Raw genomic sequence first — 25,905 nt, forward strand, 5'->3', positions numbered from 1 at the left:
TGATGTATTTTTACGTCCATCCCAAACACGAAAAGGATTTTGAATTCCAAGGAATTCTAGTGCTCTGGATGAATCGAGAAGAAAATTAATTTGCTGACGCGCGACTTCTGCACGCTCTGCTTTACGAGAAATGAAAAGAGTGGAGTTTGTGAGAGAGATGGATTTGGTTGGACGTTTTCAATATGAGACAAGGTAACCAAGACTGTCAGGCGTCCATATACCTTTTCTGTAAATTGGTTATATTCAAGTAATCAGTTTGATTGTCCTTCAGAATGAAAACTCGGAGTTCCAGAAGGGGAAACTGTGTATTCTTCGAGTCCTTGGTCTTGGCTTTTAAAGATGGAGTCGATGAAATTCTTCGCAGGACTCCTGCTGATTCTTAGCTGTAGCACGAAGCAGCCCCAGCTGAGCTTTCTCTTCGTCTCACACTCTTGCTATTGAAAAATAGATAACCAAAGAGGGACACACAATAATGAATGAAGTCGTGACAGCTAATATAACATAATAAGACAAGATCTCGCGACAAACTGGCATCAAGGGCTTCTGTTGTCGCTGTGTCCTCCTACTTTCGATTCTAAATAATAAGATTATTAAGTTTTCCTATGGCAAAGAGCCTTTTGAAACACTCTATATATGCACAAAGAGCTTGTGTAATATAAATAAATTTTCTAATCTCAGGAAATACAATATCGTGAGTGCACTGTGATTATCTCAGTAATAAAACTACCCTTCTTAATAAAAATTCGATCACAAGATTGAAAGAAAAACAAATAACTGAGCAGAAGCAGCAAGGATTATGTTTCGTTAGTCTTTTTACATAGAAAGTTATTCCTCATCAGTTTCAGTGACCTACAGTTTATTTAGCTAAGAAATCATTATATTTAATTTTAACAAACTCGTAGTGAACGAGGGCTTCTTAACCTGTGCCTGAATTGTGTGGATAAATACTTCTTACGCACAATGCCCTCAAAATGAGGCTAAATCACATCTTTTTCTAGTTCTTCCGGGAATCGAACCCGGACTATTTCAAGTCGCAGCCACTATATCAGCCAAAAGGGCTGGAATTTCAAAGATAGTGAGCAGCTCTTCTATTTTTCGAAGCAATGTATTTTAGTTATCAACATTTTTATAATTTCTATCAGTAGTAGTACATTATCATCATTGTGTTTACTTCTATCTTTCAGAATCTCATGCCACAACGCTGCCAAGGATTACCTTCAGCCAGTCAGGTTTAAAAGGAGAAGAAGACAGCGCAGTGTTCATACCGTGTGTAGCTCAGGGTTATCCCCCGCCAAATTACATGTACGTAGATTACGTGTTTATTTAGTTTGGATTAAACAGAATCTCCAAAACTCTGCGCAGAAAAATATGATAAACTTCTTACATCTGAATTAATATTTATATTTTACTTAAGAAAGAGCCTCATCAGAATAAGACTTTCATAAACTGAAGACGGTGGCACTCGGTATTGGATCCGAGAGTTCTACTGGAATTCGACATTTCAATGCGGGAGTTCCTTTTATTGAATTCACTTAAAATCATGTTTATGATTAACCTTGGGAAATTTTAATAAATAAAAGATTAGATATTCAAATTTATATGCTATATTTACTATTGAAACTGAATTTGCGTTTTAAATTTTCAAAATTTCTTACCGTTTTAATTATTGGCTCCGGTTTTCGGATATTTGAAATTTTCATGGGACACAGCAAGAAAGTGAAAATAGCTTCTGAGGCTCCATGCTTAGAGTACTGATAAATTATTAGAGATATCGAAACTTTTTTCAACCATAACTGCATCGAGGATACAGAGATTCTACTGCATTCATAATAACGGCTTTAATTCCACCTTATTGTTAACATAATTCAATCTTCGAGTGAAAACTAGTGTTCAAAGTATTCGCTTTTGATATTGTTACGCAACAAAAACATTTATTCGTAATTATTTCTCTCATTAACATAAGCCAATTAAAAATATAAACAGAAATTTGAATTGCTATTTGAATTTTTAACACTCTTCATCTCCATCCCACCCATACTCACCTAAAATAATTTAAAAATGCTGTAAGTCTGTCTGTAAATAATACAGTTTAGCCATGGTAGGACTTACATCCTTATTTTATACACTCATTGGCCAAAAAATTAGAAACATTGCAGGATAAAGTTGGTCCGATACGACAAAAAGATATTCATTAGGGGCTACGTGACCTTCTAATGGCTTCTTCTGAGAACCCAGTCCGTACAAATGGAATACACATCGAACCCGATACTACATCTAGTCGCTTGAGTGGTGAATAAGAGTAATCTGGATGCTTCACCTTACCATTGGTGAAAAAGGTCGAGACTGGCCAGACCACATGATTTTTATCCACCGTTCCACAATCCAGTCTTGGTGGCGCCATTCTAGTCGAAGCTTTCCACCAGATTCTTCAATATCGCAGCATAATTTAGTTGTAAATGGGTCTTGTTGTGCCTAAATTGATTTTTAGGCACAACAAGACTGACCTACTCTGTTTGTCCGTATAGCTGTTCATCATACTTATTGCAGCCATTTGGCCTCTAAGAGACTCCTGTTCTCATTTTTGTTTTCCCAGTGCGTATGTCACTCAACATTGTACAGACATATCAAAGACATTCTGATCCAATGTCAGTGATCAATTCAACCACCGGCTTTCCACTAATATTTCCGAAGATTGTCTGTACCTTCGAAGAGGTTAAAATGACTGCTCTAAAGGACATAACGATTTCAGTTGATAATGTTTAACGGAAAAATGTACTAAATAAAAAAATAAATATCTATTTGGGCAATCCTTTGTTCAGTTATACAAACGTCAAGACACAATGGCTTAAAACTTCATATCTTTTGCTAAATATGGAATAAAAAGCATTATTTTGTACTGTGAACAATCCAGAGATGGTAATAAGAAAAGCCAAAGGTTAGTGTGAAAAACTACGAATTAGATATTTGAATAAAAAGGAACTTTACGAATTACCTGCCAGAGTAAAATGATATATCCGTTACACATTAAAGTGCATCAATAACATTGCCACAGTCCATATTTCAAACGCAAATAAACTGTCGCAGTGTGCCTTTACAAACGTACATCTGCAGAAATACAAATCATACTTGTCAAAATACTACACCGGGCCAGAAAAATTTCATTTCTGAAACGTTGAAAATTAATTGTCGCATTTGCTACATCTTATATTTCTGGCCAGATTTCGAACGCACTTCACGTACGCACTCGTGCGTGAACGTGCACAAATGTGGGCGGGATTTTTTATGTAAATTATGCTACGTCTTCTCTCGTGCCTTCTTTCTCTCACGTTGTAAGTGAAACACGTTTATCACTATCAACAACTGGTAAATTTTCACGTTTAAAAGTTCCTTTTTTTTTTTTTCCTTTTCACATTGCTCTGCTCATTTCAGGCAAATCTAACTCTACGCGCAGACCAAAGGAAGCCAATTTAATAAGCTTTTTTTTTTATCCCTCTTAATTCTACAAAGAAAATTTTCTTTCAACCAACGGTTTGTTGCAAAATGCAAGGTCTGCAAATAAAATATCTAGAAAAATACGTGAACTGGATTAGCTGGAATAAAGGAAGGAAAAGAAACACGGATAAATATTCTTCTGAAAAAGCCTTATGTAGTTTGAAATCATGGCAGAAAAGCTTGAATTAAAAACTTAGATGCTACACTGGTGAGCAAAATTTAAGGACCAGTCAGATTTTAACCTGTAGCTTCTCATAGGAGTGGTCTGGATATGGGAAAAGCATACCAAAGGAACTTCGTGAGGTACAGAAATGATGAAGGAAACAACACCGACACAACAACGGAAACAAAACGGTACAGAGGGACTTCATTCAAAAATGGCAACGTAGCACTGGCTGCCATGATACAGATGCATCACTGCCAAAGATGGAACAAAGGGAAGAGGTGGTCCTTAGTAGGAGATATAGCCACCCCCTAATGTCGATGCAGGTTTTGCACCAACTGTCCATAATTAGAACAATCTTGTTGATACGTTCTTGCGGTAACATCGTCCATTCCTCTGTCAGTGTAATCTTCAGCTGGTGAACATTTTCTGGTGGGTGTGGACGTGCCGCTAGGAGTCTCCCCAGAGCGTCCCATATGTGTTAGATGGGATTTAGATCGATGGAACGGACAGGCCAATCCATACGAACAATGTCCTCACTTTCCAAAAGCATATCAACAGCTGCAGTGCGATGGGGCGTGGCGTTGTCATCCATAAACACGAACCGGGACCAATGGCACCTCGGAACAGACGCACATGGGGAAGGATTACCTCAGTACAGTTACAGTACCGCCTTCCAGTATCTGGAGTTGTGTGCGTCCATCCAAGATAACGCCTCCCCAGACGAGAACACCTCGACCGCCGATCGATCCTTTTCAGTGATGTTTATGGGGTGATACCGTGTGCCAACCTTTCGCCAGATTAGCTGTCGTCCAGAATCGCTGCTGAGACTTAATCTACTCTCATCAGTAAAGAGTACCTTAAGTAAAGATTTTGTGGTTGTAACCTTTAGAAATAGTTCTGGTCCTTAAGTTTTGCACACCAGTGTATAATTCCTACATTCAACAGTTTTCTATGTGACTGTCAGCAAACTAAGTTTACTGCAAAGACATCAATCAAGTTGTGTAGGTACTTCGTCTCGAGTTGCCTCGGTATTGCACTACACACTTTAAATAAAAACCAATGCTCCATATGAAGAAGTAGACTGTATTTGGAGCAGTGCTTTTATGTTTAAAGCACATAGTACAACACCGAGGCAACTCGTGGTAAAATTTCTACACAATATCAGATTGATGCATGTAAGGGGTCCTCCACCCTATGCTTTTTTTTATATATTTAGATTAATACGATTGGTGTGATTAGCAAACTGCCTTTTTTGAGGTAATGTGGCGGCTTTTGGCCTTATTTATTTAGAAAATAAGTCCTATAAGTTGAAAACGAAACCAGAATTTCTGCCATTGCATTTATGTTGAAAAATCGGTTTCGATTAACGTCATTTTTTTCCAATAACGCATCTGTGACGTTACTCGATAACTCTTTGCATTAATATAAAAACGAGGAAGTTATTAATCAGCTTTTCATATAATATTTTTTTTCATAAATAATAAGAGTACATAGATGGCGTATGCGCCAAGAACAAACGAAAACAAGATTTTAGGTGGTACTGCTTAAAATCTCCACTGCTTCGTCCGTTGCCATGGTAACAGATAAGTTTCTCTCTCTGATGGCAATTGTATTGTTAGCAGTTACTATAAAAAAACGTTACAGAATATAAAAACCTCATCAAAATCTGTTTAGGAAAAGCCACCTGTCTGATGCATGGCGGATAGATAGAAAAGCTGACCGAAGCTAATAAATGCATAAAGAAAAGTTTCAGCCTGCATTATTAGGTCAAATATACGACATAAATCATTCAGCAAACGTTCGTCATATATATTTTCAGACTCTGCATTTGAATAAGATACGAATGGAAATATCGTACACAGCTAAATTAGCTCGACTGCAAATCTCTCGGGCGGTTTCGATTCCTCTGACTGCAGTCTCTAATTGCTTAAGTCCACTGAATTCTGGTCACGTTTTTCTAACCTTAATAGTTCATACAGTCCTTGGATTTCTGTGTGTACATGCAAGCGTGCATGAATACACAGCTCACCTTTGGGGAGTGCTATGGAACAAAAATCATATTTTCAAATAAATGTGATGGAAATTTCTTCAGAAAAAAAAATCGAATTCAATTTATATTTCGGATTTTCAAGGTATATACAGGCTTTAGAATGGTGTACATTTAATGAATTTCCACTTTTTTTTTCGGAAATGAGGTGGACTAAAAGGAACGTCAAAAGATTATCCTAAAATAGAGATAGGTTACTACTCATTAACATGCGATATGAAATCCTTGGAGACCTAGGATATTTCAACCATAAATTCTAAGGCCTAGAGTTCTTGTCATAGCACAGCCACCATCTATCCTGTTACCTGAAGTCATGTCAAGAGAAGGATAAATGATAACATCATTTATCATTTTAGTCTAAAACCCGTCTAGGAAAAATTGATGTTAGAGGGCGCCGATATCCTACTTTTTTAAACTTTTCCCTGGACCAATGGAATCATCCTAGAAATAGTTGCACCAAACCTATTACATCACACACACACACGAGGGAAGTGGATGCTAGATGTTTATCAAACTCTATCAGTGAGATAAAGGATTTTGAAATAACTAAGAAGAAAATGGAAGAGAAATTGCTGAAGTTAAACATAAGAAGGGCACCTGTGGTGGATGGGACGATCAATGGAGGTAAACAGACCCTTACCCATAATTATGACATCATCATTGGATTCGGGGGAAGCCCCCTCGACTGAGATGTGCAACTGTATCCCAAGTTCCCACAAGAGGATCAAGGAATGACACGAGTAATTAGAGACCTATTAGTTTAACTTCTGTTCGAGGGAAAATAATGGAGTACGGGTTTGTCAAGGGGCAATCTTGTCTGACCAATTTGATTGGGTACTATAAGGCAGTAACAAAGAAACTGGACGCAAAAAATAACTTATATCATATACTTGGATTTCAGGAAAACTTTTGATACTGTTGCACATAAGAGACTGCTGTACAATTTAGAGCAGTATAGCATTAAGGGCAAATTACTGCTATGGATAAAGGGATGATATGATTGAGTGGGAGAAGACAAAATGTTGTTATAAATAAACACTGCCCATCGTGGACGAATATTATCAGTTGAGCTTGCTCTCTTGCATGATTTGCCACTACTAATACTAAATACTCCAGAAATTTCGGTTAATATTAAACATCTGATAATTCAGAGTTCCTTAACTTAACAGGAAAAGGTACATTCGTTTAATATCTTTGCTCTTTGTGGCAGTGAAGAATCCTCAAATCTTGGACACTGCAAACATTTTACACCGTGGTTGTATTATTCTCTCCTTTCACCCTCATCTAAAAACTGTTATAATAGGCAACAGAACATCGATATCTATTTATATAACAAGTTTATAGCGGTTTTGGAATATTTTAGCAGTTTCCAGATGGTCTTTTTGCTTTTATTCCAAGAGCAGAAGCGTGACTCATCAACGAAGTATTAAGAAATTGATAGAAACATTATTTTTAAAATATTTCTACAGTAAAAGTTTTTCATGAAGAAATATGTTGTAAATGAAACTAGGAAAAAGTTGTTTGGAATGAATACAAGTATTCATGTTAACTTTAATAAGAGAGAACCACTGGAACTAATGCTTTCTGTTTTAAATACAATATAATTATGTTTGGAAGTTTTTTGTCCGCATAGAAACTCTTATAATTCTGCAACCTTTCTGACAGAATGTTTCATTCGCAGAATATATGTGAAGTGTAGGAAAATCTTTCGAATTCTTAAAGATCACATTTCCCATTCTTTTCCTCAAAACTTTCATGGAAACACGCCCTAAGAGTAATCTGATCTCCACTTCCATATCTACTGTAGCGTATAATCCATTATTTTAATGGCAGTGTGGCTTGATGCCTCATATGGCTAGGCTGGCCGGTCGGCCATCTATTCAACATATCTCTTTTCAAACAATACGCCGATTTTCAATGGCTTTCCAAGCGAAAACCCCCCGTACGGCTCTACCACCATTATGCACGAAGCAACAACGGCTTCGGTGCCCACAAATGGAGGCATTACTTTAAGAAAGATTATCTCAACATATTCATGCGGACACACGCTCTCATAAACGATGTAGCGGTAAGAACATTTCCCATAACGTCTAACTCGGGAGCTAAAAATTATCATGAAAATGAAGACATTGTTTGCAATGTGAAAATCTTTCTTGCCACTTGATGACACTTTCTCTTCTTATGTGCTAGGAATGCTTTTATTCGTGTATATCGCTTTCATTTAGCGTCTGAGATTCGATGAAAAGGACGTATTGAGAAGACTTTTAAGGAGAAACAGGCACATCAGCGAGGTGGGAACATTTAAAAGGAGTAAGGTGGAGAAAAAGTAAAAATAAACACGCAGACTGCAATCAAAACATTAAATAAGAAATAATCGATGCCCTTTGGTATATCATTGGCGTCATTGAGTGTAGCTTTGGCTTTCGAAATCTCGGCACAGATGTATTCCTTTCCATCGTTTTAAGATCCACCACGGGATTAAGAATTCCTGTCTTCAACCCACTTGTCTGACCAGTTTAAATCCTGGATTAAGTTGCAGCACGGATTTAATAATTCGTCACTTACCTAACAAGCTTTAAATCTCAGTCTATTACGCCAGTGATTGAGCACGATTACAGATTCACTTTATCTGCGAAAATTTATTCAATCTCAAACCCTGACTTAGAATTAAAAATACTAAAATCGTCAATCAGAAGCTATCTTCTACTTTAAACAAACAACAGAAGCGAAGAGAAAATAAGAAACAAGAAATCAGTGGAAGAAATAAAAATAAATAAAACACGTAGCTATTCTGAGATCCATACAACCAACAGGGAGGAGAGGAAGAAGAAAAAAAAGAGGCAAAAAATGATCTCCGAGGTGAAAGAAGGGAGTAAGAAAACGCCTACATCATGAAACGGGAATCTAAATCATGTGCATTCAGCCTGACGGTTGAGTCGTCACAATATATCTTAAGTTCCAGATGAGAACATTCTACCAGTCTGAACTGATAGCAACTCTTACAGGCAGTGCTATCTGCATAGTCGATGAATATCAAGCCAACCGGGGGGAAAAATCCCGTGGGGAATATTTGACAGTTATAAGCTTCCGATGTGCAATCTCCGATTCAACAGCCCTTTTTAGATTGAAATTCTTTGAAAAATTGCATCGCATCTGTCGCCAAACCTCCTCTCGCTTCGAACACGAAGTTACAAATAAAGAGAGGATTATTCTTTGTATTTTCATGGCTGGAAAAATCAATTTTTTTTCTCTCTTTATACAGCAGCCAATTGGAAACATGACTAAAACATTTACTTTGTAACGAACTAATTCTTTTCTCTCTGCTAATATTTCTTTTTCGATGTTCTGTATTTATCTACCATTAAGAAGTCATTTACAAATGATACAGAGGTTTATTAAAGGAAAAAACTCCAGCGACGCCATATTTCTAGTTTGTTTTTTTAATATTCCATTTGCCTTTTTGCATTTTCCAACTAAGAGAGAAATTAATCATTCTGGGAAAAATAATACGCCAACAACTTCTGGGAATAGGCAGCTTTTCCTATTGTTTATAAAAAGCAAGAAAATTGCGAAATACGTTTCCAGCTTAGTCCTGACTCCAGGGAAATAGTAAACACCATTCGTAGCTTGTAAGTGTCACTTTTGGTTAGGAATTTAAGGGGATATTAGTAGTGGTCCAGCTAATCTGTGTATACATAATACAATAGTTGAAAATGGTTCTCAAGGAAATGAGCTAGCAACTCTTGATTTTTCTGTTGAAGAATCTGTTATTTGTGGTAGTAGAAACTGTTTGGGAAAATGGAATAATTAAATATGAATATTTTTAAAACGAAATATTCTACGAGGTTGGGATCTCGCTGGTGATCTTCAATCAGATTTTGAGTGCTGTTTTATGTAATGCGCGCTCTTATAATTAGCTTAGTTTGAATAATATAAACACATTTCTGCGCTGTTTTTCTCTGCTTAGCCCCATAGTAATATGTAAACAAATGCAAGATGGAGAGATTATTCGCGATTTTTTTTTTTTCTCTTCTCAGAATCAACTTGTTGGTAGAGGTTTCTTTTGATGTCTTGTTTCTTGCGAAACTTGCTCTATTTCAAATGCTTGTAGTCTGCCTTTTATTTCATATCTTGGGCCTTTTTTTGGTTTCAAATATTGCTTTCCTCCTTTTGAAATGTTAATGCAAGGTGAGCCAAAATAAAAATACGTTTCTACCTTAAGTATTTTGGAAAAGGAAACTTTCTTATAAAAACCGAACATTTAACAAACCTTGAACATAACATGTGATCAATTTGGTGAAATTATTCAGTTAGCACTGTTTTAGGTTACCTACTGTACACAGTTTCCTATAAACAGAGCTGATCTTTTAAATAAAGACCCCAGAAATAAATATAATGGCTGCCACACTGCGAGAGAATATTAGATAATACGAGACAACACGAGTATGCCTGAGCAACATCTTGTATAAAATCCTGCAAGATTGATAAGCTGTCTGAAGTAACATTAAAAGGGTGATCTGCATTTTTAATAATTCTCTGCTATAGGAAATCTATCTTGGATTGTTATTTGAACTTTCACGTTGCACATAAAATTTTACTTCTTTGTGCAACAAACAAAAAATAGCTTTCTAAATTTAAGCTTTCTCGCAAACTTTTATCTTTCCAAATCAACGCGGCTTACCGTGCTTTTATTTTTAAAAAGATTTCATCCTTTAAGTTAAGTGCGAATAATGAAATATAAGTTTATTTTTTTAAGCTGTACATTTTATGTAGTCCACAGCCCGCATATCAACGGATGTTGATAAATAACAGGTGGCATCTGTCAAACCTAAAATGATTTAAAACTTACAATGAATTAGCCTATGGCTAATTGTGTACCAGTATTTTTATGGCTGTACAAAATAGGCTAATTCTTTTTTCTTTTTATTTTCAAGCCTACATCAGCATAAGAACGTCTAATACAATATACAGTAAAACAACTTACTACGGTCTCTTGAGGTTGCTGCTGCCCCGGGTGAAAACATTTCCAACCGGACTGTGTTAACAAGGCTCAATTCAAGTGGACTCTAAGCAAGGAAGCCAGTGGTTTCTATCCCATTAATCCCTCGACGTATAGGGAGAAACCCTGGTTACCGTCATTGATACAATCATACTTTGAATCCCATTAACCCCAATCCAGCACAGACCCGTCGAAAGTTGTGCCATGGACATGTGGCTTGGAATCCTGACAAATAGGTACAGTTCTGTTCGGATGAGTCCTATTTTAGCCTACAAACAGATTATAGACGTTTATTCATCTGGGGACAACTAGGAATACGGTAACCCTACGTGCGAATTTCTAGGGGTGTGTTTGCCCCCGATTTTCGTTTCATGGACGACAACGCCACTGAACATAGAGCTCAAGTGCTGGAGGAATGTCTTGAAACGGAAAATATCCAATGACTGCCGTGGTCAGTACGATCACCAGACTTAAATCCGATCGAACATGTGTGGGACGCCCTTGTATGTTGCACTGCACAGACAGCCACGTCCTCGGTCACTTGATTGAACTAAGTTGGTGGAAGATTGTCATTTGTTGCCACAGAATCTTGGAGACGCCCATATATCGAGCATGGTTCACCTGTAAGAATATTGAAAATCTTACAAAAATTTCTGATTTTTTTATTTGGAAAATTAGTTCTTTTTGTTTAGATTCTTGCCATTAATGACATATAGGAATAAAATCTGCAGTTTTGAAATCAAATTTATTCCGGTAGGGGCTGAAAATATTAAAAAAATTTCCCAATTGTAAAATTTCCTACATAACACTGGCAGAACCAAATTAGTTGTCCTGGGATAGGGTAATGAAACGAAAACAGAACAATTAACCTTACTTAAGCTAAAACAAGGAACACTAGGGGGTGGCTTACTCGACTACAAGTGAGGGTTATTCCGAGACACTTTAGTACAGCCAAATTACCGCAGACAGGAAATCGGTTCGTAAACACACGCACAAGTTCCCAAAAACAGATGCTATAGTCACGGATGTCGTTTCCTTGTGGTTTTAAATTGCCTTAGAGACGAAGTGTTATATGTGTAGGGTGATGTGTTGTTTTGGAAGTATCCGGCTACTTCAAAGGAACACACCGGATGGCCACAGATCCAACAGGTGGAGAATAGAGAGTATTGTTCACGTGCTACGGGGCAGGCTGACCGAGGCTTTTCAACGAATTAAAGGAAAAATAATAAATAAAGAAAGAGGGGATTGGTAGGAACCACTGTGTAGAGGCGTGGAAAACTCCGAAGCAAATTGAGGATAGAGGAGAAAAAACATATACAGGGAGGAGAGTGAAAGGGTAGGAGGATGAAGAGAGACCTGTGTGAGCTATGTGGGAGTGTGGGTTTTTTTGGTGGTTTTAAGAAATGGAAGTAGTCAACGGAAACAGCTGTTAAGATTTTCGTCAGCGTAAATAAAAGAAGTGAGTAACAGTTAATATTTGAGGGTTTTGTCGTCGAAAAAAAAAATTATGTGTTAGCAATATCTGAGTTTTCGGAGCGTGAGGGAGAGTGCGGAGATTAAGCCAGTCCGGCATTAGAAGGCAAGAGCAGTGGCCGTCTTTACGAGACAAACCGTCATGGATAGTGACCGTGTGATACGAGCACTGTCAAATAATGCTTAGTTTAATAAGAAGCTTGTGCAAGATAGAGTAAAGAAGAGTAGCTTCGGTGCACTCTCTCCTTGTGGAAAGATAGCCGACTAGGGTGAAAAAAGGCCTCAGGAAGGAAAGATAGCAGTACCCGTAGCCATGGAGTAAGACCGTGCGACAAAGTGCCAGTTCAGTTCAGATATACAGTGAGGACATCTAAATGCCAGAATTGTGATCCTTACTAGAGAAATTAGCCAGGAGTCCCAGAATGAATGCCCTGAAGTACGACGACGACATTTTCAGCTAAGAATGGAAGGATCTCAAACAGCGAAGCACGACAAAAGAAAAATTAAGTGGCTAACTTAATATTCGCATTATCTTAAAGGACTTTAGGACCCTAATAAATGATTAGGGAGGATTTATGATACTTAGAGATATATGTACATGTATAAAATTATATACGCAAAGTGGGAGGGATAGGTTAGAAATATAATAGAAATTTGACTGATATAAATTTTGTAATTAGAGAAAGGAACTGAAGAAAAAGATAAGAGTGTTATTGATATTAATGGCTTTTATTACTAATCAAACATATGTCATGTTATAAAAAAAAGAGAGAAAAAGGGAATATTTGTAATAAGTTGTTACTGGAAATTGTAGATATGAATAGCATTTTTTAGAAAGGGAGAGTAAGGTCCTAAACCTGTATACAAAGTAAGAAATATAGAGCATGTAAAGAAAATTATGGATAATGTGCAAGGTAGAAACGATAATAGATTACTGTACTGATATCGTTTGTGTTATAAATTACAGGATAACGTTAATTGAGAATACTCGATATATGAAGTTGAATATAAAACTAATACTAAGCCATCACGGTTGAACATTAACTGTACTTTTCCCAATTGTTCATTTTGTATGTTGTATATATATATATGAAAATAAACTATGTTCATTTTATATATTTGTGTGTGTGTAATTGTTGTACTGGACACAAGCCTAACCAATGGGAATTAAACATATAAGAGTTCTCCCCTATGAACTTAGAATTTTCTGAGAAGTAAAGTCTGATGCGCAAGTGGGGGGATATTATAAAAGGGAATTGTTTCAAAGGGGAAATAATAAATATAACCAAATATACAAATTAACATTTTCATAAATTCCACCCCCCACAATAATTCCACCCCCCACACACCGCTGTCAGGCCCGTTTAGGCGTTGGAGGGGGGGATCAAACGCCGTACTGATATCATATGACCATATTTCTGCGAATCTTGTATAGATTTCTGTAATGTAATATATTTGTTAATTCTTACACAACCCCTATAAATGTCCCTTATACCTGTCCAAAGTTTCTCGCTGTCTCCTCATTTCATCGTTATTCTATGGTACACCACCACCATACCAAATTTTGTACCGCTTCATTGAAAGCTGCTCGAGTTGCACCAAGTTTTCTACCTGTTCTGTTAATTTTGTAGAATAGTGTAAATAATGCGTAAATAACTGAATTTCCGTTTGTTAAATGCTGCGTGGGTCCTAGCTAAGCTGTCCGGTCCTGAACAATACTATTTTAAGCTACGCCCATATTCTGTACTGACGCAATTATAGTTTAAAGCTCATTAAGTGGGGAGACTGCCGTGCTCTGGACCAAGGATGACAATTCTTTGTAACTGTGTTAAATTAAAGTACTAAAAGTTCAATATCACCATTTTTTTTTAAATTGGCAAAGGTAATCTCAACATCCAATAAGCTGGGACTAACCATCACTAGCGTTTGTTGAGTTGACAGCATTGAAGGGTTGGGGCAGGTATAGGTAAGCGAACAACAACTGGATCGTAGTCTAATTTAAAATAAATCTCAGGTGAGTAGTCAAGCATTATGTCCTAGAAGCTAGAAATGCATGTTAAGTCATGCAGTAATAAGCACTAAACACCGTATTCTCTTGAAGAGATTAAGATGCTTTTATATGCATATAAATAAATCTGAAAGTATACATCTTTAAAAAGCTTAATCTGTCAAATGTGAAGAAAGATTTATTTTGTAAACAGCAAAATGAACTTTCTTTTCAAATCAAAAGAATGCTTTTCTAGTTTCTTTAGCTATCTCTGAGCCCATTACCACGAAAACGTCTGCCAAGTAATTTAGAACCAATAGTAAATTTACTTAAATCAAAGAGTTTCGCTTACATATGTTTTCAAGCACACTTCAACCATGCATTTACATTTGTTCCCATGCGTACGCCTGCGAGCTTACCAAAAGTATTTCAAGCTACCTCGTGTTTACACTGATCAGCTAGTGATGCATCTTGTTGCAACCAAAAATTATCCGCGTGTCACTCAGATTATAAATAAACGTCTCAGAAGGAATGCACAGAAAAAACTGCACCAGGCTTCTCTTGCAAGTGTAATTATATTATCACTAAAAGCTTGTGCATGTATCATACTCTAGCCCTACTTTGTCAAAGGATGGGTGAAAATGCAATGCCTTTCGGAGGAACAGATCGCTCGAAGGCAGAAATTTTCCGTGAATATTAAATAGGTAGCCAGAAGAGTAATGGTATCATGGGACACGTCCTCACTAACAAAATTGTGCATGTGTTTACTAGCAGGAGACAGTTTTGTGAAGCATTCCCTAAGGTCAATGAAAATATTAATGGTACTTTTTCACATATCATCCAATTCTAATCTACTGATGGCTTACCTGGCTATATTAAGTGGCTTTCAACTCTTAAAATTACATAAAATGGAAAACATATTTGATAAAGATGAATATTTATCTTTAAATTAGGTATTTTAGATTTAATCGAGGGTAAATTTGGAAAAAAAGGCCTTTAGGTACTGCTGAATATTTGGTGAAAACTATGATTATAGATCTCTGCGATATCGTTGTGTCTGCTTATTTTAAGCGGGTACAAATAATTATTTTCTGAATATTGACACGTTTTTTTCATAATTAAGCTTATGTGCAATTGGTATAACGCGTCACTAACCAACATTTCGTTTTGTTCAGATGGAGAAAGAGCAATGCTGAAGGCACCAGTCCCATTCCCAACGATAACAGAGTAACGGCAGGAAATGGAGTACTCATGATCAAGCGAGCAATTAAGAGCGACAGCGGAAAGTACCAGTGTATAGTGAAGAACAACCTTGGAGAGAGAAGGACAGAGACTGCTTTGACAATCACAGGTAACCAACTCTTTTCTGTATTTCTATCGAAGATTACAGCTTCGATAAGCATTGTGTTTTGCTCAATTCTATGAAAAAAAGCTGCTCATACTGCTTATATTGCACATGGATTAAATTTATCTTAAAGAATGGTGTTAGGAGATATCTGCAATTTCTGATCCTGTGATGTATTATTGAATGTTATTATATAAAAAAAGTTTATTATAATTATACTTTACATGACAATGTACAATATAATGGACGAATTCTTTTGGATTCATATAAAATTACATATAGCAAGAAAATAAATTTAAGGCAGCGTCTTTGTTATGCAAAACAAAATGGATACGCTTTTTTTTTCCTTTTGTTTCTTTTAATTTTGCGAATGTTTACTAATTTTGCAGTTATGTACACAAAATGTTGAGCAAGCGTACATTTAGAACGCTTTTTCTCACATCTTTAGAAAACAAATTGATAAGCCCATTAAAATTTTGTTCTTCAATTTACCTTTACATTTTTTTAATCATATTTCTTTCTACAAAACTGCATCCTCGCCAGCCAAAGAAGAGCTTGCCCTGGTTATAGAACCAAAGTTTTCGGAAATCACGTGCTAACCGTGACAACTGTTATTTGCTGAACGTGAATCGGAAAAACGTGAATCCAATTTCCGATACATCACTGACTTCTAAAGGACTTTAGGGGTGAATAAGTTTGTGGGTCTTCTAGCTCAGGTGTAATGTTTTTATCCCAAAATCGACAAGCAAACCTGCCTTACATTTAATATACAGACACGATGACAATTCCGCTGCTCCTACTGCTTTTGAAATTTGTGGGTTGGAATTCTCTCAGAGCTTGGGGAAATACTTAAAGACTTCTTCGATCGAAGAAGTTGCATTTCTGATCTCAAGAGAGGAAGTTTTGTTTTCCTCAGGAGTTATTGTGGATTTTCCAGCCAGCAAAATATGCAAACTCGCACGTGAATAAGGCAGTAAACACGATTTTAAAAAAAATAAAATAAAATCATATGAACACGGACACCATGAACAAACTAGTATTCTGCAAGAAGTGTACGATCGTCCAAACGAGAGACCAATCTGATTTTCACAGCATTTAACCCAAGAGGTCGTTGCTTTGAAGAGAAATTCGAAAACAACTTCTTGAACATCTTCCTTTGTTCAGTTCAATCTAAGCGCAAAATTATATTACCCACGCTTTCTCAGATTTGTCCTCAAAGAGCATTTTCAGTGCGATGTCCCAAGGTCTCTTGTTGCTTAGTGGGGTAAGGTTTCATCGAAGTAAAATTTCTTTAAGCTCAGTATGAAATAAGAAGAAACACGTATTTATATTTTTTTTTAAGAAAAAACGACTTTTCTAAGCTATTTTATTTCGCAATAAATTGGCCACTTCTACAATTCGTCTTTGAAAGCTACAAACAACATTAAGAAAGTTGTCTAGAAAGGAAATTTCACTTGAGCTTTCGACGTGTTGTTACTAAGCGTACTATGAGAAAGGATAATCGAGGTAGGTCAACCTCTCTACTGAATTTTCGGACACAGATTTTTGACCACGAAAGGAAAGTGTGCCACGGCGCTTTTATTTTAAATTATTTGCTTTAAACTTGACTTGAAAATTGACTGTGCTACCAGTTGGTAGAATCGCCGCATCCTAATTTCAATCGTAGAAGATACACTAAAGCTTAAACTGCTGTAAGGTAGGCTTAAGGAATTTTAAAACACATATCCATATGAATCCTCCAAAATTAAATGCTCATTTTTTTAATATGAAGCATTTCAGTTAGAGACCTTGCCCTGCAGTGGCACAAAGAAGAAATGCTCTAGTTGTAGAATTTAAAGGAATTCAAGATTTGAATTGTACGCCATTAAAACTTCTTTAATTAAAAGGTCAAAAGCAACTGTGGCTTAAAAAAACTAATAGCGAGTAAAGATTTTTGCACTTTTTCAATTATTAGTCCAAATTTGATGATGCCATTTCACACATAATAGTACTACTCTGCCATGCTTCAACATTCACTTCACGTACTGTACATATCTGTTAACAACTTCGATTAAGAGTCTTTCAAACAGCTTCGTGTGAAGCAAATACTCATTAAGTTGGCAAACACTTAACTCTGAACCTTTCACTTGAAATTTTAAAATGACTTGAACAATTTCAGCTTTCAAATTATATTAGTAGCATTTCTTCAAAGAGCAGCCTTCTCTCTCTCTTCTAAGCTACTCTTGCCCCATTCAAGATCAACGTGCAGAACTTATTTACAAAGAAAACATGTGCTCCATCTCCGATTTTGGTCATTAATTGAAAAGACCAGAATGTAAGGTAGAAGAAGAAACTTATCCTGTGAGTTGAGAAACTCTAATTGCTCAAGAAAATTAATTTAAATGTTTGCAAAGCGACAGCCCGCAGGCGAATTGCATATTAAAAAAAACAAAATCTGACATTCAAGTGTGCAACAGTTCTTAAGATTTTTCCTAGACGTCAAATATGATAAATTACCGTATTTCTTACAACAACCTCGGCGATGACATAATTCTTTATAAAAAATAAAATTCTTACGAAACAATGCCTCAGAAACTTGAGAAGATAAATTATTGGGTTATCTATATGCCCTATGTAAACAAGTTGGAGAAGAAGGGATGGGGGGGTAGGAATACATACAAACACACGAGCAGAAAAACAAAGAAAAATTGAGCGAAATGATTGTCATTTAATACACAGAGGGGAACGAATTGGACGCAAGTAATGAAGCTGGTCTGAATAATGAAAGATTGATGTACGAAGATTTATAAGGAGGAATTCGAAGGAGTGATTTCTGCTGCAGTGGAGAGAGAGATGATAAATGATCGGAGATAAACACGTGGGAAATCAGCCGTAAACAAGAGCGTGCAAAACAATGATACGTCTTCATTAAAAGAAGAAATTCCATAGTTTTCATATTTTTATTATTTGCTTTAATTTCTTGGAGTGTGTGAACTGCCTTCAAGAAGGACAAACGTACAGAAAAAAATTTTAATTTTCCTTTGGGAGTATAAATCGAAAATTTATCCAAAGATAAATTATGAAATAGGAGAGTTTTTCCTGTTTCATTATAACCTGGAATAATAAATGCAAACGATACACAAACAACTATTTTGTATAGAAAATTGCCTTTTTGTTTAACAGCATCAAGCAAGTGGATAAAGCACACGGTTTAAATTGTGTTTTTAACTCAGATGTATTCCGAGTTTCATATAAAAGAAGGTTTAACCATCTGTGTTCTGAGGTTTTCTGATTTCTGGACGAAAACCCTGAGTTTCCGGGGGGAAAGAAACCATGCTACCCTCGTCTGAGACCGACTAACTCAGCCACGTTGTGAAAACGGCCCATAAAAGTTTCTCATGTCGCCAACGGGACTTGAACTCTGGTGCCTTTCACCCAGTGGGGGGGGGGGGAGGACGGCGATCCTACCAACAGTGCTACCTTCGATGGAGAATCTCTCGTGTAAAAAGGGACAAATGATCTCAGACAGGCATTTGTTAGAAAAGCTATTTAGGAGAGGACAAGGCCACAGTGCAGAATGATATTTATTCACTTATAATTAAAAGGGGCTACAGGTGAATGTAGCAAGCTTGTGATGTTAATGAGAGCGTAATTAGACTCCAGGAATATCCCCTTGGACTGGAGAAGTATTGTCTCCCAAATCCACAAAGGTGGTGGCAAAAAGGAGGTAGATAACTACAGGTCAGTGAAAGTGACTTCTGTGGTGCGGATGATAATGAAGTTTGTTGCTAAGATGCACTCGGGACCATTTTGAGAACAGAGGAATCTTGACTCGATCCCAGAATGGATTCATTAAGGGGAAGTCATGCCTGACCAACCTGCTGAATTACTGTGATGTAGTAATTAATTAGATGGATGCAGATTTTGATATTATACCTCCAGACTTCAGTAAAGTTTTTCTCATGGAAAGCCACTATATAAGGTGGAAAAGGTTGAAGTTACTGTTAATATCCTATGCTGGATTGCAAGGTGGCAAAAAAGATAGGAGACAGAGCGTTGTCATAAATGATCAGTCTTCAGGGTGCCTAAGTGTAACAAGTGGTCCCTCGGGGTTGGGTGTTCGTTACCTTCCTATTTCTAATTTTCATAAATGATACTGACATGGTATACAAAGGAAGGTGTCAAAGTTTGCTGACGATTTGAAGGTATTAAGGGTGGTTAACAATCCGGACCGGCCCATGGTGCTTCAAAGATATATGGATCTCTTGCATACAGGTCCGAAAAATAGTAGCTAAAGTTTTAATGCTTCTAAATCCAAGGTTAATCTTAGGGAAAAAAATCCTGGAGTTTCATGTAACCTAGGGGGACATGTAATTTCATGTAATACGGACTTTGCTATTAGGGAGAAGGATGTTATTATCCCTCTATACAAGACGATAGTTATACCGCATTTGGAATATTGTATTCAAGTCTGTAGACAGCATATAAGAAGACATAGACCATCTTGGAGAATGTTTAAAGAAGGGCGACCAGATTAGTGATGAGTGCAAATCCATGCACATAGGAAGAATGGTTTAGAAGGTGTGGACTGCAAAGTTTGACAAAGGGACATCTAAGAGGAGATCGGATTGAGGTGTAGAAGGCGCTAAAAGAGCTGAGTAAAATTAATAAGGGAGGTATGTTCCTCTTCGTAAGTGAAATAGGAACTTGTGAGCACAAATATAAAATCTCAGGGTATAATAAAAGATGGATCTCATTAAGTTCATCTGCGGCAGCGAGTTGTCGAACGCTGAAATAATCTACCTCTCAACTTGGCTGTAAATCTGGTTAAGTTCAAAGAACTGGATGGTTACCTCTTGATTTTATTATTGTTTCATTTTATATTATTTTTATTACTTTTTTAATTATATTTTGGCTGACGAAAATGAAGTCCGTTTCCCTGGATCATCTGACCTTAATAATATTGATACTATTCTAAAAAATATTCGATATTCTATTTAATATATTTCCACCGAAAAATTTATTAGAAAGTTAATCAATAGGTTTATGTTAGAACTGCAGAAGAATCATTAGTACATCAGGAAATACGTTTTTATTTTTAATGTAATATGATTATGCCTAGGTGAAATTAATTTTACGTAATATAATGTAATGTTTTTGTAATTAAGCGTAGAAAAATGAAATAGAAATACTGTCTAATAACCGAACTTAATTAATTGAAAGAATATATAATTACATATTTGAAGATGAAAACAAGGACTTTAAGTCCTTGTTTTCATGCCTCATTCGCGTTAAGATCCTCGTATAAAGAAGAAGAGAGTCTTCCCATTTTCCTCGCAGTTAAAAAAAATAAAACTAAGGAAAAAATACGCCTAAAAATCATTTCTTTGCATCCCCTGAGAAATTCATTTTAAAGGCATTTTTTTTACTGTATAAACACTACATTATCCACAAACTTAATGGAATAACTTTACAAGAACTAAATTATAAATTCTCATCCTTGGAATTACTGTACGTGCAAATATGGTTTTTTTAAAATTTATTACTTGAAATATAATGCATTAAATTTATTTGTGTAGAACACAGCGTCTATTTTATTAATTCCTAACGTAGTTACCATTCGCTACGTGACGTTATCAAGAACTTCATTCAAATGTGGATGGTATCGTAATAATAAAACTACAATTATTATTTTGAATCAACATACAAAGAGAACAAAACCCTACTTTATAAAATACAGTACATGATACAGCAGGGTGGAAAAAAAAGAGAAACAAAGCCACTGTAAGTCACCATATTCATTCTGTACCAACACCCATCAAGGGACTAAGCCTGTCTTGAAAAATAATGAGAAAAACGAAATTTGAGAGGTAAGATGTTAATAAGAATTTCCTTACATACATGGTTTCATATTTCAAATCCACACATAAACCCCAACTTCATAAATGCACCTCTTCTGCGCCCCCCAAGGAACAACATCTGGATTCTCGTTACTGTAAATATATATTTTAAGATCGTAACACGCTTCTTAGTTATCCGAAATGATTCCTGTCTACTAAGCAATAAACACTGCGAATTTATGATGAGAGAGCCGGAAATAAAGTTACGTACATCTTGCTATGTTACCGACAAGCAAGCGAACCATATAATTTAAAGCAATACTCTTCTCTCCCCTGGGTTCTCCCCTCCTCCTCTTTTACATATAAGGTATATATTTTACAGCTGCCTTTAGTCGAGTGGAAGAAAATTCCAGTAGCGGGTAATGAGAGAAAGTCTTCCGCTGTGAAGAAAACAAACTATTATTCAGCATCGATCTTAAAGTCTCATGTGTTTGTGCTATCGCCTACATAACTCGTTCCTGGTTATTACGTATAAAACCAAAGAAAATGAAAAATGCTAGAATGCATTAAGTTGTTATGGCTTACAGCTTCAGAATAAGCTAGTTTTTTGGTGGGGGGAATATTCTTAAACATTAAAAGCGGATGTAGACAGGTAGGCTTTACATTCGATACGGTGCATTGGTCCAGATACCCAAAATTCCTGTTTTATTTTCTATATTTTGTAACCTTTATGGCTCCTAATTATCTAGAACATTTATTTTCGAATATAAAAAAGAGTGAAGATCTGTTCAAGGCTACCTGCACTTCGGAAGACGTAGAAGAAGAAGTCAATATCATGAACTGTAGTGTTTATCTATTCAAGTGATGTCTGCGTGTCTTCGCAATATCTGCGATCATAAAACAGCAAAAGGGTAAAGCGCGTCTTAGCCAACGAATAATCGACCCTCTTTCCCACGTTCTAATTCCGAGCGACTCCGATAATGAACGTTAATCAGCGAACACAGCAGAGGAGGGTAGCCAAATTGTCAGGAACCAATTATAGGTTTTGCAACATCGTTATTGGATTATTTTTAGGGAATTAAGTGGGGGGATTTGTTCGAATTTGTTTTCCAGTTGTTCCCCCCCCCCCATCGTGCAGAAAATAATTGTCTTTTGCTTCTGAGCTCGTTTTCACTAACGCAACGATAAAAATTTAAAGGGAAGACTTCTTAAAAACGTTCATTCTATAAGATACAATAAAGTTATAATGAATTCACGATGGGTTCTCCATTCTTGTGGACCAACTTGTACCAAGGTGGATTACCTCCCGATCTTCATTGTACCAAAGAGGATTATCCCCTATCTTCATTGTACCAAGGAGGATTACCTCCGGGTCTTCATTTTGCCAAGGAGGATTTACCTCCTGATCTTCATTGTGCCAAAGAGTGGCCCTCCTCATTTTTCACTGTACCAAGGAAGGCGATATCCCTGTCCTAGCTGAATGTGTTCAGAATGCTTTCTTTATTCCATTCCTCTTTAGCCAGAGGAATGTGGCATTCCTTGTAGTGGTATGTATTTAAGCAATTTGATGAAAAGTACTGGCCAATTATTTCTGACCCTGCGTGAAGAAAACCATTAGCCCTCAGGTGGACTGATCGCATCCTGGAACGAAGTTGGTAAATAAAATAAAAGAAAAGCTGTTTATATTTGAAATTAATGGAAAGTAGAACGCATAGAATTTAGGGTTAACAACCTCCAACACAAATAAGAGTCAGATAAACCGATTTTATGGAGTCGTTTGACTAGAAATCCAATTAGTATTGGCAGATAGACTGCCTGTTGTTTTCCTCAAGCCAGACAGTTCCCTAGCTTCTCTTCTATTCAGGCATCAATGTTTACCTAACAGTCTGGTTTTGTCGATAAGGGTGTTGTTAACATGTCGTAGCACCTCAATGGTGATAAATAAAGATATTTTCCCTAATCTCTGTTACTCATGGAAAACTTTGGGAGGGGAATTGTTGGAGCTACAAGTTTCTCTCGGAAAACTCACAGATAACCTGTTTGTTTGATCGTAATTGACATTGGTTTCAGACAAATGTTTAGCCTGCTAGCCTTAAGCAGCAACGGATAATATACTGTATTCCAAGCTACAATATTACTAACATTAGTGTTCACATCGAAGTCATCCGATAATTTCGTGGATCTCCAGTTAATGTGTATCCTTTCTGAATAGATAATAACAGTAGTTAAATCGCTTCTGCGTGTTTTTCAATTCGGATACTATAACAAGTTCTTCAATGCAATCATACTTTTACTATAACACATTTCTAACTTATATTATTTATTATATAAACTTCATATGGAATATTTATATTATTGTACGATGCAAGTTAGTATTTTTAAATATTTTCAAAATGGCTGCAACATTTATAGCAACTTCTGCATACCTATTCGAGTATTGCATACTTTATAGGATATTATCACTACAAAAATAAAATTAGTAACGTTATATATATATATATATCCAAAAAGGTCAAGGAATATGTTGAATTTGTAATATTAGAGGTGCTATATCCTCAAAAATAGCAGATGGCGTTGTACCCAAGTGGACAGCGTGGCAGCCATGACACTAAAAATAATCGCTCGGGTTATAAATTATTAAAACTTCGGTGTAGCTTTTTAAAAATATCTATTGGGTTTGCCGCCTGTGGTTGACAGCATGTCAATACAAACGCCCGGAAAGCAGGTGGAAAAGCACGTACACGGCACTAGGGGTACTTAGAAGCAAAGCACGTTGCGCAAGCCACGCGGAAAGAGAGAACGCTGTACCAGGTGCGCCAATCCAGAGCGTGCATCCGAATCCACGCGTAAACAATGTAACGTTAGATAGATCTCGTTATGAAGGCTTCTGCCACTAATTATCTTCCGCTGAGGTGTTATGCCCCACTTGTTCGGGCCCCAGTTTCCCCCTCGACAGTTTCACTGAAAACTCCAAGAGTTGCGGCAAACAGCAACTGGATTAGAGCACAGTAAAACATACACTGTAAATGACACTAAATTATCCCTTCGGATTACAAGCAAGCGCGCGCATTTCCAAGTTCTCCGGCTACTGCTCTAAGAGACTGAGTGAAGTTATCGTCTAAACCTTTGTCACCTTATCGTGCGGGGGAAAACAGCGGCACCGGCATCGCGACACGCACTGCTAATCTCTCCTTCATTCCACCAGAGACACGACCACCTGACACTCTCGAACAGAACGCTGACGTTTTCTTAAACACACCAACAGATGGTCTTCGACTGTTTCAGTACACCCGGTCCAACTTCCTTTCACGACAGTTTTAAAAATATCCCGTCATACCTTGTTACGTTCATTGAGATGTCAGAAAAGTTTCTATCATTTTAAATTATCTCTCTTTCTTTCTCTCCACTGGCTTATTTTGTTGTATTCTCGCTCTTCTTCTTCTTCTCTTTCTGTTTTCGACTTCCTACTCTTCTACTGAAATTCTATTCCTCTATTTACAAGTTCAGTGCAAATAGACTATTGCTATATAATTCTAACTTACATTTCAAATAAAGATATTTATTTGTAAAAAAATCAGAAATATTTAAACATTGTAGAATTTAAGTTTATTTTTGTAAATATCATGAAAAGACTGAATTATTTTCAACATCTGCACACCTTTCTTGAAAATCAAAATTTATATACCATAAAGTTCGTTTGAAAACAAAAAGCAAGTCAGTGAAAACAATAGCAAAAGAAACTGGAACAAAAAATAAAAAAACAATGGCATTACTCACGCATTTCCCAAATTGCACGATTAAACTAAGTTACAAAACCTTTAGAAAATTTAAGTGAAAGTTCTCAAATAAGAAAACAGACAAAACTTAAAACAACCATTCAACTTGAAGGAAAACAAAATGGCCCAACAAAACAAGTGGCACAGCAGACGAACATTATTTCTCTAGCCAAATAAACAATGGTCAGCGCGTGCTTACCAAACGAGACACCGATATTGTCGTCTGGAAAACTGGAAATGACAGCGTATCAGTAAAACTCGTCTCGAGCCACTCTTAAACAATTGTTAACACAATTCCTGGTATGTAAGCCTGAAAGATTCGAGGAAACTTATTGAAGAAATCGAAAAGTACTTTGTAATGAGACTCGGTTAATGAATACAATAGCACAATCGAGCTTTAGCATCTGTGATCGAACTCGGTTGTACAAACCCTTGCTAGAAACGAACGGTGCATTAAGTTATTGGGTGTGCAGTCTAAACACAGTTTCGTGTTTCATAAAGCCCTAACACAAAGTGTCAATGTCTTGGATGTGAGGAATTGACAGCATGCGTATAACTCGCTTTAGACTACAATGAAGATTGACAAGAGTTAATGCCAGGCTGCAACGTTCTCAACAATAAAGACAGACTGGACCGTCAAGCGGTAAATGAAGGTATTTCAACCATCACTCTCTCTTGTCAATTCTTTTTGCATTGAACCGGTTTACGATTCAGCTTAGATGAAGTACAGTAAAGAAACGCTGAAAATAACTGCGACAATTCTCTTCGGCCAATGGCAGCTATTATTGCAATACACGATAA

At 36.6% G+C, this 25,905-nt stretch overlaps 1 protein-coding gene across 3 annotated transcripts in view; it reads left to right on the plus strand.

Annotated features, from left to right (window-relative positions):
- LOC150084400 (cell adhesion molecule Dscam1-like) overlaps positions 1 to 25,905 on the plus strand; it is a 266,709-nt gene that overhangs the window by 158,986 nt on the left and 81,818 nt on the right. For all 3 annotated transcript variants that reach the window (XM_090376031.1, XM_090376032.1, XM_090376033.1), the window contains exons 5-6: positions 1,185 to 1,302; positions 15,340 to 15,515. In XM_090376031.1, the coding sequence (XP_090232157.1) occupies positions 1,185 to 1,302; positions 15,340 to 15,515 (294 nt within the window). The remainder of the gene's footprint in view (positions 1 to 1,184; positions 1,303 to 15,339; positions 15,516 to 25,905) is intronic.

Source organism: Mastigoproctus giganteus, chromosome 6 (assembly GCF_048544385.1).
Source record: "Mastigoproctus giganteus isolate SK-2022 chromosome 6, ASM4854438v1, whole genome shotgun sequence".
NCBI lineage: Eukaryota > Metazoa > Arthropoda > Arachnida > Uropygi > Thelyphonidae > Mastigoproctus > Mastigoproctus giganteus.